At 44.5% G+C, this 19,890-nt stretch overlaps 1 protein-coding gene across 1 annotated transcript in view; it reads left to right on the top strand.

Moving 5' to 3' along the window:
* Positions 1 to 19,890, top strand: part of LOC140725907 (uncharacterized) — a 181,729-nt gene that overhangs the window by 53,788 nt on the left and 108,051 nt on the right. The window contains exon 4 of the mRNA XM_073041842.1: positions 10,858 to 10,963. Coding sequence (XP_072897943.1) covers positions 10,858 to 10,963 — 106 coding nt within the window. The remainder of the gene's footprint in view (positions 1 to 10,857; positions 10,964 to 19,890) is intronic.

Raw genomic sequence — 19,890 nt, 5'->3', positions numbered from 1 at the left:
CAGATGCCTTAACCATATCAAGCAGACAGTAGCATTGTTTAGACATATTGTCTGTGTTGTACAAATTGCTCCTGAGAGAATTTGCAGGAAGCTAATGATGTGCCTATTTTAATAGGATATATCTTTTTTTAAAAATACCTATCACATTACAAGACACCATTGGAATGAACCCAGCTCTAATATAAAACTAATAAAAACTAACTTCATAGTTCTTTGATGAAAAATAGTAACATTTTGTTTTTGCAGTGAAAGTTGTGGACAATGTGAACTGGTTTGAACCCAACTCAAGTCCTGTTAGTCAGAGGATGGAAGAGGCTTTAATTACATCAGGTCAAAGGTGAAAGTTCACTTTGTGCAACTCCAGCTCTTGTTTTATTCATAGTTATGTATTGCTGCCGAGGTACTTATGATAGAAAATATGCTGTGCAGTAAAAATCCTGCTGTTTTTAAAAACACACCAATGCATTTATTTAGATTAGACCATTACAGGTTGCATCCATGCACAATGATCAGGAACAGTGCTCACGTGGCTACATAATTCGAAAAAGAAAAAAATAAAGATTCTCATAATAGCCATAAATAACCTTTGCACACAAGACAAATGAATGACTGCAAGGACAGTAATGAACTCACAGATGGACATACTAAAGATGAGATGTAAATAATGTCACAAGTGATGAAAACAACCACCATCTTCTGACAGATTATTCACAACGTGACAATTCTTGCACAGAATAACCACTATTGTGAGGCATTGCCCATAGGAAATCAAGACCAATGCAGTAAATTACCCAACCTGACTAACCGAGGCAAATCAGACCAGATCTTTTTATTCAATTAGACAATGAGAGCATCACTGGCAAGGCCAATATTCATTGCTAATCCCTGATTATTCTTGGTGCCAGTGAGCAACTTTCTTTCACTACGGCTATCCCTCTGCTGAAGGAACTCTCATAGAACTGAGGAGCTCTAGGACTTAACCTCAGAATCAATGCAGAATCAGTTGGCCATGGAGTCATAGAGCTGTGCATGACAGAAATGGACCCTTCAATAGAAATGGAACTAGAAGGTGTATCGGAGGAGCCTTAGTCGATAACTGCAGTGAATTCAGTAACTGGTACACTCCAACCAAAGTGCATCAGCAATGGAGACCCAGAAGGTTTCAGGTGCTGGATGGCATGCATTCAAACTGGTTGTTTTACCTTGGGTGTTGTCAAGCTTCTAGAACAATATTGGAATTGCACTCATGTATGTTAGTGGAAAGAATTCTATTCCACAGTTGATTTGTGCTTTGTAGATATGAAAAGGTGCTGGAGTGTCAGGAGGTAAGTCAGTCTCAGAATCAGGTTTAATATCACTGACATATGTCAGGAAATTTCTTGTCTTTGTGGCAAAAGTACAATACCATACATAATAATAGAAAAAAAACTGTGAATTACAGTAAGTATATGCATATTAAATAGTTAAATTAAATAAGCAGTGCAAAAATAGAAACAAAAAACTAGTGAGGTAGTGTTCATGGGTTCAATATCTGTTCAGGAATCAGATGGCAGAGGGGAAGAAGCTGTTCCTGAATCGATGAGTGTGTGTCTTCAGCATTCTGTACCTCCTACCTGATGGTAACAATGAAAACAAGGCATGGCCTGTGTGCCGGGGATCTTTTATGATGGATGCAGCCTTTTTGAGGCATCGCTCCATGTAGGTGTCCTGAATACTACGGAGGCAAGTGGAGCTGACTAAGTTTACAGCTGTGCAGCTTATTTTGATGCTGTGCAGTTGCACCACCAATAACCCATCCCCCCCCCCCCATAACAGACATTGATACAGCCAGTTTGAATGCTCTCCACGATACAACTGTAGAAACTGTAGAAATTTACGAGTGTCTTTGGTGACATACCAAATCTCCTCAAACTCCTAATGAAATACAGCCACTGTTGTACAGTACTTTCTTTGTAGCTGCATCGATATGTGAGGTCAAGGTTAGATCCTCGGAGATATTGGAACTTGAAGTTGCTCACTCTCTCCCCTTCTGATCCCTCAATGAGATACTACTTGTTATCACTCCCAGCCTTAGCCTGCATGTAGCCACAGTATGTATGGGTCTTGTTCAACAGAGCTTTTGATCAGTAGTGACCTCCAGGTAGTTGATGGTATAGTCCTCAGCAATGGTAGTACCACAGAAAATCAAGAAGAGATAGTTAAAAACTCTTTTATTGGAAACAGTTAATGCTGCATCTGAACGTTGTGCTGCCTGTCTGGTGCCTGGGTTCAGGGCATCTTATCTGACCTGCAGAGGAATTTTCAGCAGGAGTGGAAGCCTCTGGCTTCCCTATAAAGCCAATCTCTAATCCAATGTACTACAACTTCTTGAATGACAAGTGAATAAACCTTCATGACCAACCTCCCAAACGCGACCTTGTCAAATGGCCTGCTGAACATCCAGTGCTTGCAGTTATCAACCTTCCTGGTAACTTCCTTGAAAAACTCTGTAGGATTGCTTAGACATGACCTACCATGCACAAAGCCATGCACACTATCCCTAATCAATCCTTGTCTATCCAGGTACTCATATATCCAGTCCCTAAGGATACATTACAATAACTTTCCCACTACTGACATCAGGCTCACTGGCCTATAATTTCCTGGTTTATCCTTAGAGCCTTTCTTGAACGGCAGAACAACATTAACTATCCTCCAATCCTCCGGTACCTACCTGCCACTAATGAGGCTTTAAATATCTCTGTCAGAGCCCCAACAATTTCTGCACTTGCCTCCCAAAGGGTCCAAGGGAACACCTTGTCAGGCCCTGGGGATTTGTCCACCCTGATTTGCCTCAAGACAGAAAAAAACACCTGCTCTGTCTAGGGTCCATGACTTTGCTTCTGTTTTGCCACACTTCTATAGACTGTGCCCAGCTTCCAAGTAAATACAGATGCAAAAAATCTAAGATCTCTGTTGGCTCCACACATAGATTGCTGTTCTGATCTTCCAGAGGACAAATCTTGTCCCTTGCAATCCTTTTGCTCTTAACAGATCTGTAGAAACCCTTAGGATTCTCCTTCACCTTGTCTGCTATAGCAACTTCATACCATCCTTTAGACTTCCTGATTTCTTTCTTAAGTGTTCTCTTGCATTTCTATACTCCTCAAGTACCTCATTTGCTCCTATCTGCCTATATCTGCTATGCACCTCTGAGGGCCTCTAAATCTCTAGAAAACCAAGGTTCTCTAAGCCTGTTATCCTTGCCTTTTACTCTGACAAGCTTTGTTCTCTCAAAATTTCACTTCTAAAGGCCTTCCACTTACCAAGTACATCTTTGCCAGAAACAAGCCTGTCCCAAACCACACTTGCCAGATCCTTTCTGATACCATCAAAATGGGCCTGTTTCCAATTTAGAGTCTCAACCCAGATCTATCTTTTTCCATAATTACCTTGAAATAATGGCATTATGATCACTAGCTGCAAAGTGTTCCCCTGCACAAAGTTCTGTAACCTGCTGTCTCATTCCCTAATAGAAGATCAAGTATTGCACACTCGTTTGGAATTCTATGTAATAATTCAGGAAACTTTCCCGAACATATTTGACATAACCTATCCCATCTAGTTCTTTTACATTATGGGAGTCCCAGTCAATATGTGGAAAGTTAAATTCAGCTACTATCACAACCTTATATTTCTTGCAATAGTCTGCCGTCTATCTACAAATTTGTTCCTTCGAATCCTGCTGATTGTTGGGTGGCCAATATTGCTTTTCACTCTGTTTGGACCTCAAAGAATATTCAGCTTTCTAATTAAATCTGCCTTCTGCTCTGCTATTTCAGAGAAACCAACCCCAGACAATCCAATCTCTCCTCATAGCTGAAGTTCTCCACTGCTGGCAACAGGAGAATAAAAAATAAATCGGGCAACAAATGTGAAGTCGAGATCTTTGTTACAAGTTAACAATGATTCCTGACATTGATTCATTCATCTCTCACTCACAATTTCCCTTGCCTTCTTCTATAATAATTCTAATTCCTTTGGCGTTGCAAGCTGTCCACTCTGAGTTTTAATGGAGTTTTTCTCTCTCTGATACTACAGCAATTTATTTTGGCTCAGTGTTTGCTCTGGGCTTTTGAATAAGAGCCTAACTTCATTTTGTGCTTCTTGCCACTGCTGCCAATGGCTGTACTGGTAGCACTCAAGCCTTTAAGTCAAAAGGTTTTAGATTCAATTCCTGCTGCAAAACTTTGTACAAAAATCCAGTCCAATACTTGTGGATGCGTTGCAATTCTGAGTTGTCATTCAAATGAGACATCAAACCAAGGAGCATCAAGTGGAAGTTATGTGTCAGTCATTGTTGTAAGAAAACATTTTATTTTGTCATTAGCATTAAACTAGCTGGACTTAAATTAACTTGCATATATCCTACATCACAGCAGTGACCATTTTGTCAAACAAACTTCATTGGCTGAATTAAATATATAATGGTCCCTTTTACCTTGAGGCCTGAATTAAAGGTATAATGGTCTCTTTTTCCATTAGGCCTTTTATTGTTACCACCTGCAGTCTCTCTCATATTATTCTGCAGTGCCATATACCTCAAATAGCTTTGACTGCTAACCACATATCTCCTGTAATTCTGCAGTGGATAATACATATTCCTAATTGAAATGTTTAACTCCAGTTATTTCTGTGCCAATTCAGGTGGCTTTGAATTAACTGCTAAATAAAAGTTTCACTGCCATGTCATTTTCAAAATAATCACTGTTTCAGTTTTTCCAAACACTTACCTCTGGAAAAGAGGCAGAAAAATCAGGACCACAGACCAATAAACTTTGCTGTAAATACCCCTCTGTCGTGTAATGGTGTGGTCAACATATCTGAATGCAATCTCCCTAAGATTTAGGAACATGACTCTCATTCAAATTAACTAAGATAGTTATTGAACAATAAAAATATATACTGAGGGATAGCAACTCTGCGTGGTTTACTTCCATACAGGTAGACCAGTTCTTGTCAGTCCTACACTTATACCAATGTACAGGGTATTAGTACTTTTTGTTATTGTCACATGTACTGAGATACAGTAAAAAGCTTTTGTTTGCCTGCCATCTAGACAGGTCATTCCATACATACAATCAATAGGTTTCAATAGACACATTTAATCTCAGAGAAATGTATACAATATACATCCTGAAATTCTTTTTCTTCACAAACATCCACAAAAACAGAAGTGCCCCAAAGAATGAATGAAAGTTAAAACATTAGAACCCCAAAGTCCCCCCCAGCTCCGCCCTTCCACACATAAGCAGCAGCAAAGCAACGATCCCCCCACCAGCAAAAAATGGCATCAGCACCCTCCACTGAGCACTCAAGTGTGCAGCAAAGCACCAATAAAGACACAGACTTGCAGTACCCCAAAGACTACTCGTTCACCCAGTAATTCAACATACCACAGGCTCTCTCTCTCTCTCAAGGGAAAAAGTGGTGTCTCCATTTCACAGCGAGGGGGGAGACATAACAAACAATTTGCCGATAGAGCTGTTTCTGAAGATGCGAGCAAAGAAGTCACTGTTTAGCATCATCTTGACTTCGCCCTGCCTCTAGTGTCCGCTTTATTAGGTATACCTATACACCTGCTCGTTAGTGCAAATATCTAATCAGCCAGTAATGAGGCAGTAACTCAATGCATAAAAGCATGCAGAAATGGTTAAGAGATTTAGTAGTTGTTCAGTCAAAACAATAGAATTGAGAAAGATTGTAATCTAAGTGACTTTGAATGATTGTTGGTTCCAAACAGGCTGATTTGAATATCTTAGTAAATGCTGATCTCCTGAGATTTTCAAGTACAACATAGAGAGTTTACAGAGAATGATGTGAAGAACAAAAACACATCCAATAAGTGGGTGAAAACACCTTGTTAATGAGAGAGATCAAAGGAGAATGGCCTGACTGGTTCAAGCTGACAAGGCGACAGAAACTCAAATAACCACTGTCGGCAATGAAGGATTTAAAGTATGGAAAAAAACTATTGAACTCGAATGAGTCAAGGACTGTAGAAGCAGACAAAACCAATCGCCCTTGCTCTTCCATGTAGTTGAAGGAATGGAGCTGCCATTTTGTAAAGCTACTCTGTAACCTCCATTTTGTGAGCTGTCTTCAGCTTTGGTTTGGTTTAGGAATAGCTGTAGAAAAGTGCTTTAAAGTGGAAAAACAGAAGACTAAATGCTATAACTTCAGCTTAACTGGCTATTCTGTTCTCACATAGAATCCTTCCCCTTGGTAATTAGGGGCTAAATGGGAGATAATAAAAAGTACAGGAGATGCCAGGTGGCAGTTGAACGCTTGGTCAGTAGAGGTGGGCCGAAACATTGCACCATGAGTGGAAAATAAAATACTGCACGTGTTGAAACTCTGAAACAAAAACAGAAAATGCTAAAAATAATCGTCAGGTCAATCAGCATCTGTGAAGAAATGTTGATTACTTTTGGATTGAAACTTTGCATCAGGACATCATTCCTTGCACCTACAGTTCTGCTAGTTGTAGAATACACCTTCTGGTGCTACTTGGACATGTCTTCAGTGATGAACCCAGGGTCGTAAGATGTTTCGGGTCTTTAATCAACAGACACCCTCGAGGGCCCAGGCGACCAAGCCGGGCATGATCAGCCCCTGACTTGTGTCCAAGTGGTGCACTACTCCACAGATCCCCTCTCCAGATCCACAGCCACCGCGAGGCCTTTTCAGCAGCTTCCAGAATGTTCTTGGTGGCTCTTCTGCACAGCAATCCTTTTACTCCAAGGAGTTTAAGAGTCAGCTGTAATGAATGGCCAACATAGTCCCAGCACCCAACTTCGACTGGCTAACACCGAGCTCTCCAGCCATTGCTCCAGCATTCTGTAACAAGATCTGTGTATTTAGCCCTCTTGCGCTCATTGGCCTCTTCAATACGGTCTTCCCAGGGGACAATAAGTTCCAGCAGGACCACTTGCTTTGTAGACCCCAATATTAACACCACGTCTGGGCAGAGTGGAATAGCTTCGATGATCCCTGGGAACTTGAGCTGCCTCTCTTGGTCGACTTTGAGTTGCCAGTCTCGTGCAGTGGCAAGAAGACCTCCCGAGGAGCTAGGCCGATGTTGAGCCTTCTCCCTCACCCTAATAAAGGTGATGGACTGTTTGCTGATTTTTGCTGTCTTGAATCGCTGTGCTGTTTGCCTCCGCCATAGACCTTAGGACTTGGTCATGGTGCCAGCAGTATCACCCTTCCCCTAACACCTTTGGGCAGCAACTAAGGATATGCTCCAAGGTGCCCCTGCTCTGGCACAGTTGGCATGCTGGAGTGTTTGCCATGCCCCAGCTGCAGGTTGGCCGGGCTTGGGAGAACGTCATAAACTGATTGGATGAGAAACTTGATGCCCAATGGTTCAGCTCTCCAGAGCTCTGTGCGGGTGAACTTGCGAGGTTCCGCATGCTCCCATCTGGTCCAGGCACCCTGCTTGTACATGCCGACCATCTTGCTGTATCGTTCTTCCTCCACTTCTGCTCATATCGCATCCTGAACCAGTTGACTCTTCTCCTTCCTGTGGGTTTTGTCGTAGCGTGGTTTGGGAAAACAGCCCAGTCCTGCCCACTCCACTGCCACAGTGCCCACCAAAATGTTGTGCTGTAGCCGTGCCTCCTCTCTGTTGACAGCTTCCTGTGCCTGCCACTTCCTTCCGGTCTTTACGTGGATTCCTGCCAAAGTGACTTTAACATCAGAGGAGTCTTGGTACATCACAACAACACACACAAAATGCTGGTGGAACACAGCAGGCCAGGCAGCATCTATAAGGAGAAGCACTGTCGACGTTTCGGGCCGAGACCCTTCGTCACTACTGTCCTGACAAAGGGTCTCGGCCCGAAACGTCGACAGTGCTTCTCCTTATAGATGCTGCCTGGCCTGCTGTGTTCCACCAGCATTTTGTGTGTGTTGTTTGAATTTCCAGCATCTGCAGATTTCCTCATGTTTGCTCAGTACATCATAACCTCCCTGGCTTGGATGACTTGGAGTTCCTCTGGTAGGCCGCTGATGGAGAGCTGCAGCCTGGTGGAACGCCCATACAGGGCAATGCTGCTTAAGGGCGGGGGAGCCCCAACCACCTCCGGAGAAACTGACTGATGGTCTTCTGTAGAGCCTCCACTGTCGACATTGGCACCTCATAGACTAGAAGGGGCCAGAGTAGCCTTGGCAAGACTCCGTGTTGGTACATCCAGGCTTTGAATTTTCCTGGAAGCCCTGATTTGTCAATCGCAGTGAGCCAGGTTATCAAGTCGCTCCTGGTTTGTTAAAGTGTGGCTGTGTCCTTCAGGGAACTGTCAAAGATCTTGCCCAGGCTGTTTTTTCAGTCACCGTTGGAATCTGGATCCCTCCCAGGGTAAAGTGGAACCGGTCGGCCACTCTTCCCTTCTTCAGGACCAGAGACCTGGACTTGGCTGGTTTAAAGCTCATCCTTGCCCGTGAGATGAGCTGTTCCAGCCCTTAAAGGAGCCACCTGCACCCAGGGATGAATGTTGCCATCACCATCAGGTCGTCCATGAATGCTGTTATGGGGGGCTGCCGAGTGCCAGATCTAGACATGGGGCCTCTACATTCCACCTCCGCTGACTTGACAACCATGTTCATGGCCAATGAGAAGAGTGACACCGAGATTGTGCAGCTAGTGATTACGCCCATCTCCAGCCGATGCCAGGCAGATGTTAATGACCCTGAGGAGACTCTCAACCTGAAGTTGCTGTAATAGTCCAGAATGAGGTTTCAGATCATCTCTGGAACATGGTGTCTTGTCAGTGCTGTTTCAATGAGCTTGTGTGGGATGGATCCATAGGCGTTGGTTAGGTCTAGCCAGAGTGCTGCAAGGTCACTTCTGTTTTCCCTTGCCTCCTGGATGAGCTGGGTCACCACTCCTGTGTGCTCTAGGCATCTAGGTACTCCTGGGACTCCCCCCTTCTGTACTGAGGTGTTTATGTATCCATTCTTCAAGAGGAACTCAGTTAAATGTTGGGCCACAATCTTGAAGAAGATCTTCCCTTCAACGCTGAGCAGCAAAATGATATGAAACTACTCGATTTTGCTTGAATCCTCTTCTTTTGGTATCCAGACACCCTCCGTCTGCCTCCACTGATCAGCGACCTTTCCTCTCCACCAGATCACCGTTAAGATCTTCCAGAGTCACACAAGGAGCCTTGGGCACTGCTTGTAGACTTTGTAAGGCACTCCGCTGGGGCCAGGGGCGGAACTTGCACTTGCTGCTTTGACTGCTTCTTTGACCTCCTTCAGGGTGGGCTCAGAGATGTTGAATTGGGACACCGGTTCTGGAGGTGTCACCAGTGCCTCACACAGGCTGAGGTCCTGCTCTCTCGAGGTGTCACTGAGAGTGATACTGAGATGGTGGTTTATCTCCTCTACAGGACAAGTGAGGTGGCCGCTTTGCTTCTGCCTCAGTATCCACTTGGTGAAGCCAAAGGGATTGATAATGAAAGCACTGCAATTTTGGGCCCTCTCCTTGCCCTTCCTTCGGTGCCACTCAGCCCGCCTGAGTGTGATAAGCCTCCTCCGTATGATATCTGTGAGGTCTGACAGGAAAGTTTCCTCCTCCTCCTTGGCCAGCTTAAATTGTTGAGTTCTTCCAGCAGACTCCCTGTTGCCCCATATTCCAGCATCTGCAGTCTCTTGTGTGTTCAGGTCAGTGGTTCCTGACCTAGCCTACTCATTCACAGTCACTAACACAGCTGGACTCCCTACAAACCCCCCATCTGGGTGTCTGCTGATGTCATAGTCACTATTTTAAGGAGCTGGGGCAATTCCAGATGATTCCTGGAAACTTCAACACCCAATAAGCTGGGACAATTGATGTGCCAAGTAAATTTTTATTTCTCTTCATTGCTTTGTGAACTTCCTAACTAAATTACTTTGTTTATTAGAAGTTCAAGGGCCATCTGTGCCCACTGTCCTTCTCAGCACCCTACTGGATCCCCACCATGAGTGTCTGTGGACCCCAGGTGGGGAGGTGCTGTGCTGGGTCAGTGGCGAGAGGTGTGCAGTGAGACAGGAAGGAGGTGGTTGAGAAGGGGAGGCAGCTAGTGGAGTCACTGCCTCACCACTCCAGCAACACAGCTTCAGTCCTAATCTCAGGTGCTGTCTGTGTTGGGTTTTCACCTTCTCTCTGTGACTGTGTGGGTCTCACTCGAGTGCGTCTGCCTCCTCCCACATCCCTAAGACAAGCAGGATGGCATGACTTGTCCCTGATGTAAGTGAGTAATAGGAACTGGGGACAGTTGATGAAGATGTGTGACTGATGTAGAGTAACCAGGTGGTTGTTTATCAGCACAGACTCATTGGGGGAAAGCTCTGTTGCCTTGTTGTATCTCTCTATTATTCTATGATTTTATTTTGTGCAGAGTGCAGGTTAGGAAGGAAAAATATAGACCAGAATTAGGATTGGAGGTGAGGTTCCTGCATTAGGGGGACATCCCACAACACAAGGTTTGGCAGGTCAGACATTAGCAGTAAAGGTGACAGGACTCCGGACCTGCCCGAGAAACTTCTCCTGCTGGTCAAGGAGAAGCAATCTGCAAATCTGTCACTGTTTTTTGTTTTGCTTAATATCCAGGAAATTCTTCCCACTGATGTCTGGCACTCCTGCAGTTAGTTAACATGAATATGCACAGAAATCTGTCACAACCTTTTGATAAAGTTGTACCTCGCTCGACACCAGACAAAGTGCGGTGGCCGGTCTCCAAGGCTCTCTATTTATATGCACAAGAGTAGTTCTGGAAAGAGACTAACAGTTGTGATGGTTTGTCCTTTCTCCATATGTCTCCGCTGTCCTGGAAGCTGTTGCAGCAGATGCCACTCGTAGGGAATGACCTGCTGTCTTTCCAGACATACTGCAGTGCGGTCTCATGGTTCTCCAAGTCCAGCCTGGAAACCAAACTCCGAGGTAGGTCCAACGAGGAGCAAAGAAGTATAAGCAATGCCACAGAACTGCCCCTCCCCAGTAACTGAAGGCATAGAAGCAGGAGGATACAGATAAAGATAAGCCCTATGGTGGCACAGTGGTGCAGCCAGGCAAGCTGTTTCCTTACAACCTGACTGACCCACGTTCACTCCTGAACTCCGTTGTACAGAGCTTCAACATTCTCTCTGTGAGCATGTGGGTTTCAGCTAGATGGTCTGTTTTCCCCTCCACACCCCAAAGACGTGTGGGCTGGCAGGTTAATTGGCTACTAAAAGAATGTCTATGTTTCCAGCATTTTGTATGAACTCCCATGTATGTAGCTGAGTGGGAGAATCAGGAGAAATTTGATGGGAACGTGGAGGGAAGAGCTTACAGGTGAAAAATGCTGGAGAACGATATTTGTCCTGAAGTAGACATGAACTGGTGCAAGGTTTTCACCCAAAACTTCAACTGTTCCTTTCCTCCCAGCAGATGCTATAGAGTTATGCCGCACAGAAATAGGCCCCTCAACCCAAATGCTCCACACTGACCAAGATCACTATCTAAGCTAGTCCCAATTGCCCACATGTGACCCATACACTTCTAACCCTTTCCTATCTAAGTATCTGTCCAAGTGCCCTTTAAATACTTATTGTAACTTGCTCTGGCAGCTCATTCTCTGGTAAAAACTTGCCCCTCAGGTTCCAATTAGATCTTCCCTTTTCACTCTAGCCCTGGTACTCTAGTTCTTTATTCCCCAACCTAGGGAAAAAGATTGTGGGCCTTGACCATGTCTGTGCCCCTCCTGCTGCTCAATTCATTGAGTTTATCCAGTAGATTATAAATTGATGCACATGTCCAGCATCTGCAGTGTCTTGTGTCACCTGGTCTCCCTCTATATTATAAGGAAATATGGAGGCCATTTGGCCCCTCATGCCTGCTCCTCCTTTCTGTAAAATCTAGGCAGATTTATTTACCTCATTGTCAGTTTTATGCACTAACCCAATGTCTGTTGATTCCTGTCACATCTATAAAAATCTACTGCTCTTTGTCTTCAATATAATAACCATCCACAGCCTGTTGTGCAGAAAATGCCAATGATTCACTACCCTCTTTGTCAACAAATTTCTTCTCATCTCCACCCATAAGGCCTTAAGACCATAAGGCATAGGAGCAGAATTAGGCCATCTGGCCCATTGAGTCTGCTCTGCCATTCAATCATGGCTGATCCTTTTTTCTATGTCCTCCACAGATCCAGTTCCCAGCCCTCTCCCCATAACCTTTGATGCCATGTCCAATCAGGAACCTATCAACCTCTGCCTTAAAACATCCAATGACCTGGCTTTCGTAACTACATATGGCTAAATATACCACAAATTCACCACCCTTTGGCTAAAGAAATATCTCCGCATCTGTTTTAAAAGGGCGCCCTTCAATCCTGAGGCTGTGCACTCTTGTCCTAGACTCTCCCACCATGGGAAACAGCCTTTCTACATCTACTTTGTCTAGGCCTTTCAGCATTTGAAAGATTTCAGTGAGATCTCTCCTCATCCTTCTGAATTCTAGTGAATACAGACCCAGAGCCATCAAACATTCCTCGTATGATAACCCTTTCATTCCTGGGATCATCCCTGTGAACCTCCTCTGGACCTTTTCCAACACCAGCACATCTTTTCTAAGATGAGGGGCCCAAAGCTGTTCACAGTACTCAAGTTGAGGCCTCACCAGTACCTTATAAAGGCTCAGCATCACATCCTTGCTCTTGTATTCTAGACCTCCTGAAATGAATGCTAACATTGCATTTGCCTTCCTCACCACCAACTTAACCTGCAAGTTAACCTTCAGGGTGTTCTGCACAAGGAATCCTAAGTCCTTTTGCATTTTAGATTCCTGGAATTTCTCCCCATTTAGAAAATAGCCCACACATTTATTTCTACCACCAAAGTGCATGGCCATGCATTTTCCAACATTGTATTTCATTTGCCACTTTCTTGCCCATTCTCCTAATCTGTCTAAGTCCTTCTGCATCCGACATGTTTCCTCGACATTACGTGCCCATCCACCAATCTCCGTATCATCTGCAAACTTGGCAACAAAGCCACCTATTCCATCATCTAAATATTTATATACAGCATAAAAAGCAGTCCCAACACCAACCCCAGCAGAACATCACTAGTCACTGGCAGCCAACCAGAAAAGGATCCTTTTATTGCCAAACATGAGGAAATCTGCAGATGCTGGAAATTCAAGCAACACACACAAATGCTGGTGGAACGCAGCAGGCCAGGCAGCATCTATAGGAAGAAGCACTGTTGACGTTTCGGGCCGAGACCCTTCGTCAGGACTAACTGAAAGGAAAGATAGTAAGAGATTTGAAAGTGTTGGGGGGAGGGGGAAATGCAAAATGATATGAGAAGACCGGAGAGGGTGGGGTGAAGCTGAGAGCCGAAAAGGTGATTGGCAAAAGGGATACAGAGCTGGAGAAGGGAAAGGATCATGGGACAGGAGGCCTAGGGAGAAAGAAAGGGGGACGGGAGGACCAGAGGGAGATGGAGAACAGGCAGAGTGATGGGCAGAGAGAAAAAAAAAGGAGGGGGGAAAAAAACTAAATATATCAGGGATGGGGTAAGAAGGGGAGGAGGGGCATTAACAGAAGTTAGAGAAGTCAATGTTCATGCCATCAGGTTGGAGGCTACCCAGCCGGTATATAAGGTGTTGTTCCTCCAACCTGAGTGTGGCTTCATCTTGACAGTAGAGGAGGCCATGGATAGACATATCAGAATGGGAATGGGATGTGGAATTAAAATGTGTGGCCACTGGGAGATCTTGCTTTCTCTGGCAGACAGAGCATAGGTGTTCAGCAAAATGGTCTCCCAGTCTGCGTCGGGTCTCACCAATATATAAAAGGCCACACTGGGAGCACCGGACACAGTATAACACACCAGCCGACTCACAGGTGAAGTGTCGCCTCACCTGGAAGGACTGTCTGGGGCCCTGAATGGTGGTGAGGGAGGAAGCGTAAGGGCAGGTGTAGCACTTGTTCCGCTTACAAGGATAAGTGCCAGGAGGGAGATCGGTGGGAAGGGATGGGGGGGGGGGGGACAAATGGACAAGGGAGTCATGTAGGGAGCGATCCCTGCGAAAAGCAGAAGGAGGAGGGGAGTGAAAGATGTGCTTGGTAATGGGATCCTGTTGGAGGTGGCGGAAGTTGCGGAGAATTATACATTGGACCTGGAGGCTGGAGGGGTGGTAGGTGAGGACAAGGAGAACCCTATCCCGAATGGGGTGGCGGGCAGATGGGGTGAGGACAGCTGTGCGGAAAATGGGAGAAATGCTTTTGAGAGCAGAGTTGATGGTGGAAGAAGGGAAGCCCCTTTGTTTAATAAAGGAAGACATCTCCTTCATCCTGGAATGAAAAGCCTCATCCTAAGAGCAGATGCGGCTGAGATGGAGGAATTGTGAGAAGGGGATAGCATTTTTGCAAGAGACAGGGTGGGAAGAGGAATAGTCCAGGTAGCTGTGAGAGTCTGTAGGCTTATAGTAGATATCAGTAGATAAGCCGTCTCCAGAGATGGAGACAGAAAGATCAAGAAAGGGGAGGGAGGTGTCAGAAATGGACCAGGTAAATTTGAGGGTAGGGTGAAAGTTGGAGACAAAGTTCATGAAGTCAACGAGCTCAGCATGTGTGCAGGAGGCAGCACCAATGCAGTTGTTGATGTAGCAAAGGAAAAGAGGGGGATGAATACCCGTATAGGCTTGGAACATGGACTGTTCCACAAAGCCAACAAAAAGACAGGCATAACTGGGACCCATGCGGGTGCCCATGGCTACACCTTTGGTTTGGAGGAAGTGGGAGGAGCCAAAGGAGAAATTATTGAGAGTAAGAACCAATTCCGCTAGACGGAGGAGACTGGTGGTAGAGGGGAATTGGTTAGGTCTGGAATCCAAAAAGAAGCAGAGAGCTTTGAGACCTTCCTGGTGGGGGATGGAGGTATATAGGGACTGGATGTCCATGGTGAAAATAAGGTGGTGCGGGCCAGGGAACTTAAAATCATTGAAAAAATCCAAAGTGTGAGAAGTGTCACAAACATAGGTGGGAAGAGATTGAACAAGGGGGGATAAAACAGTGTCAAGGTATGCAGAAATGAGTTCGATGGGGCAGGAGCAAGCTGAGACAATGGGTTTACCTGGACAGGCAGGTTTGTGGATCTTGGGTAGGAGGTAGAAATGGGAAGTGCGAGGTGTGGGAACTATGAGGTTGGTGGCAGTGGATGGGAGATCCCCAGAGCTGATAAGGTTGGTGATGGTATAGGAGACAGTGGCCTGGTGCTCCTTAGTGGAGTCATGATCAAGGGGTAAATAAGAGGAGGTATTAGAGAGTTGTTGCTGTGCCTCGGTCAGATAGAGGTCAATACGCCAGACTACAATAGCTCCCCCCTTATCAGCGGGTTTTATAGTGAGGTTGGGATTGGTGCGGAGGGAGCGGAGAGCAGAGCGTTCGGAAGGAGCCTCCCGTCCCATGATCCTTTCCCTTCTCCAGCTCTGTATCCCTTTTGCCAATCACCTTTCCAGCTCTCAGCTTCACCCCACCCCCTCCGGTCTTCTCCTATCATTTTGCATTTTCCTCTCCCCCTCCTACTTTCAAATCTCTTAATATCTTTCCTTTCAGTTAGTCCTGACAAAGGGTCTCGGCCCAAAACGTTGACAGTGCTTCTTCCTATAGATGCTGCCTGGCCTGCTGCGTTCCACCAGCATTTTGTGTGTGTTGCTCCTTTTATTCCCACTCTCTACCTCCTACCAATCAGCCAATGCTCTAACCATGTTAGGAACTTTCCTGTAATACCATGGGTTCTTAACTTGGTAAGCAGTCTCATGTGTGGTACCTTGTCAAAGGCCTTCTGAAAGTCCAAATATACAACATCCACTACATCACCTTTATCTATCCTACTTGTAATGTCCTCAAAGAATTCCAACAGATTCCTCAGGCTGGATTTTCCCTGAAGGAAATCATGCTGACTTTGTACTATCGTGTCCTGTGTCAACAAGTATGCCATCACATCGTCCTTAACAATTGACTCTAATATCTTCCCAGCCACTGAGGTCAGGCTAACTGGTCTATAATTTCCTTTCTGCTGCCTTCCTCCTTTCTTAAAGAGCGGAGTAACGTTTGAAATTTTCCAGTCCTCTGGCACCATACCAGAGTCCAATGATTTTTGAAAGATTATTTCTAATGCCACCACAATCTCTAACGCTACCTCTTTCAGAACCCCAGGGTGCAGTTCCTCTGGTCTGGGTGACTTATGTACCTTTAGGTCTTACAGCTTTTTGAGCACCTTCTCTCTTGTAACAGTAACTGCACCCACTTCTCTTCCTTCACACACTACAACATCAGACATACTGCTAGTGTCTTTCTCAATGAAGACTGATGCAAAAACCTCATTTAGTTCAGCAGCCATCTCTTTGTTCCCCATTATTATTACTCCTGCCTCATTTTCTAGTCGTCCTACATCCACTCTCATTTCATTTTTATTTTTAACATACTTGATAAAACTCTTACTATCCACTTTGATATTACTTGCTAGCTATATTTCATCTTTTCCTTTCTAATGATTTTTTTAGTTTGTCTCTGTAAGTTTTTAAAAACTTCCCAATCCTCTATCATCCCACTAATTTTTGCTCTGTTGTATGCCCTTTCTTTTGCTTTTACAATAGCTTTGACTTCCCTTGTCAGCCACAGTTGTACTATTTTACCATCTGAGTATTTCTTCATTTTTGGAATACACGTGTCCTGCATCTTCTTCATTTTTCACAGAAACACACGCCATTGCTGCTCTGCCAACAACCCTGCCAGCAGCTCCCTCCAATTTAATTTGGCCAACTCCTCTCTCATACATTTCTCTTACTCCACTGAAATACATCAGACTTTACTTTCTCCCTATCAAATTTCAAGTTGAACACAATCATATTGTGATCACTGGTTCCTAAGCTCCCTAATCACCTCTGGTTCATTACTTAATACCCCATCCAGTACAGCTGATCCCCAGTAGGCTCAATGACAAACTGCTCTAAAAAGCCATCTCCTAGGCATTCAACAAACTCACTCTCTTGAGATCCATTACCATTACCAACTCAATTTTCCCAATCAACCTGCATGTTAAAATCTCCCATAACTACCATAACACTACCTTTTTGACTCAGCTTTTCTATTTCTTTTGTGACCTGTGGTCCACCTCCTAGCCATCAACATCCTTTTACCCTTGCAGTTTCTTAACTCAACCCACAGGGATTCAACCTCTTCCGATCCTATGTCACACCTTTCTACTGATTTGATGCCATTCCTTACCAGTAGAGCCACACCACCCCCTCTGCCTACCTCCCTATCCCTCCCATATAACATGTAACCTTGAACATTCAGCTCCCAACCACAACCATCCTTCAGCCACAATTCAGTGATGGCCACATCATACCTGGCAATCTGTAATATTGCAACAAGATCATCCACTTTATTTCTTATACTACGTGCATTTAGTTACAACACCTTGAGTGCCGTATTTGCTATCCTTTCTGATTCTGCATCTCTAATGATCTGATACTCAGCCTGGTTGCAACTAAGTCCCATCACCTGCCTGCCCTTCCTGACAGTCTGACTACACACTATCTTCATTTTTTACCATCTGTCCTTTCCTGAGTCCCTTCACTCCTGTTCCCACCCCCCTGCCAAGTTGGTTTAAACCCACCCCAACAGCTCTAACAAACCTGTCCGTAAGAATTTTGGTCTCCCTCAGGTTCAGGTACTACCCGTCATTTTTGAACAAGTTATACCTCCCCCAGAAGAGATCCCAATGATCCAAGAACCTGAAGCCCTGCCCCCTGCACCAGCTTCTTAGCCACGCATTAACCTGCCAAATCATCCTGTTTCTACCCTCACTGGCACGTGGCACAGGCAGCAATCCAGAAACTACTACCTGGGAGCTTTCTACCTAGCTCTCTAAATTCTCTTTTCAGGACCTCATTGCTTTTCCTTCCTATGTCATTGATACCAATATGTACCAAGACACCTGGCTGCACCCCCTTCCTCTCCAAAATGTTGTGGATGTGATCTGAGACATCCCTGACCCTGGCACCTGGGAGGCAGCATACCATCCAGGTGTCCCTTAGTAGATAATACCTTTAACCTCAGATTCCAAACACCGCATCCAGGGGAAACCCATCCCTGACCTACCATACGAAATCTATAAGAACTCTGTATGATATCAATGAGATCACCTCGTATTGTTCTCAAATCTAGAAAATATCAGATTAATCTTCTTAATCTCCATTGATGGATCAATCCCACATTCCAGATTCAGTCTGGGATGATCTAGAAACCCATTTGTTTCAAGATTAATTAAGGAGGCATGCAAAAATTTGGGCACCCCTGGTCAAAATGTCTGTTACTGTGAATAGCTAAGTGAGTAAAAGATGACCTGATTTCCAAAAAGCATAAAGTTAAAGATGACACATTTCTTTAATATTTTAAGCAAGATTACTTTTTAATTTCCATCTTCTACAGTTTCAAAATAACAAAAAATGAAAAGGGCCCGAAGCAAAAATTTGGGCACCCTGCATGGTCAGTACTTAGTAACACCCCCTTTGGCAAGTATCACAGCTTGTAAACGCTTTCTGTAGCCAGCTAAGAGTCTTTCAATTCTTGTTTGGGGGATTTTTGACCATTCTTCCTTGCAAAAGGCTTCTAGTTCTGTGAGATTCTCAGCCGTCTTGCATGCACTGCTCTTTTGAAGTCTATCCACAGATTTTCGATGATGTTTAGGTCGGGTTTTGTGAGGGCCATGGCAAAACCTTCAAGCTTACGCCTCTTGGGGTACTCCATTGTGGATTTTGAGGTGTGTTTAGGATCATTATCCTGTTGTAGAAGCCATCCTCTTTTCATCTTCAGCTATTTTTTTTTTTACAGACGGTGTGATGTTTTCTTCCAGAATTTGCTGGTATTTAATTGAATTCATTCTTCCCTCTACCAGTGAAATGTTCCCTGTGCCACTGGCTGCAACACAAGCCAAAGCATGGTTGATCCAACCCCGTGCTTAACAGTTGGAGGGGTGTCCTTTTCATGAAATTCTGCACCCTTTTTTCTCCAAACATATCTTTGCTCATTGTGGCCAAAATGTTCTACTTTAACTTCATCAGTCCACAGGACTTGTTGGGACAAGGTTTGAGGAGTCAGGGTATTTATAAAGCTTTGAAATTTGCATCACCTAGCCTTTCCTAATGATGATTGTGGACAAGCCATTGCCCTAACAAGCTAATTAAGGTCTGAGACCTTGGTAAAAGTTATCTGAGAGCTTAAATCTCTTGGGGTGCCCAAACTTCTGCATGGTGCTCCTTTCCTTTTTTCACTCTAAAATTGTACAAAACAAAAATAATACACTAATCTTGCATAAAATGTTGAAAAGAATGTTTCATCTTTAACTTTATGACTTTTGGAGATCAGTTCATCTTCTACTCACTTAACTAATCACAGTAACAGAAATTTTGACCAGGGGTGCCCAAACTTTTGCATGCCGCAGTAGGTAATGATGCTGAATCTTGTGAATAACTTTAAAAGAATACAAATAAACAGGGTAGGAAATCAGATTTTATGTCGGGCAGAAAATGGGTTTTCACAGTTTTACAAGGCATAGGAATGAATTATTGAACTATTGGCCAATTTTCAAGTATTCCTGACAACCTTTTAGAGCATGAGGGACCTAGTTCCAGTTATAGTCAGTACTTACCAGGCCTGCAACTCCCAGTGTTAGTGCTACTGATTCAGCCCAACCAACGGTTGCCTCCGTTGTTTCCTATCTGTGAAATCAAGACCACGTACTCCTGGGTATCAAACATTCCCAACAACCTGCATCCTGGGGTCTTGGAGTCATAGTGCTTAGAAATAG

Source organism: Hemitrygon akajei, chromosome 4 (genome assembly GCF_048418815.1).
Source record: "Hemitrygon akajei chromosome 4, sHemAka1.3, whole genome shotgun sequence".
Taxonomy (NCBI): Eukaryota; Metazoa; Chordata; class Chondrichthyes; order Myliobatiformes; family Dasyatidae; genus Hemitrygon; species Hemitrygon akajei.
This window is presented reverse-complemented; position numbering and strand designations above follow the sequence as displayed.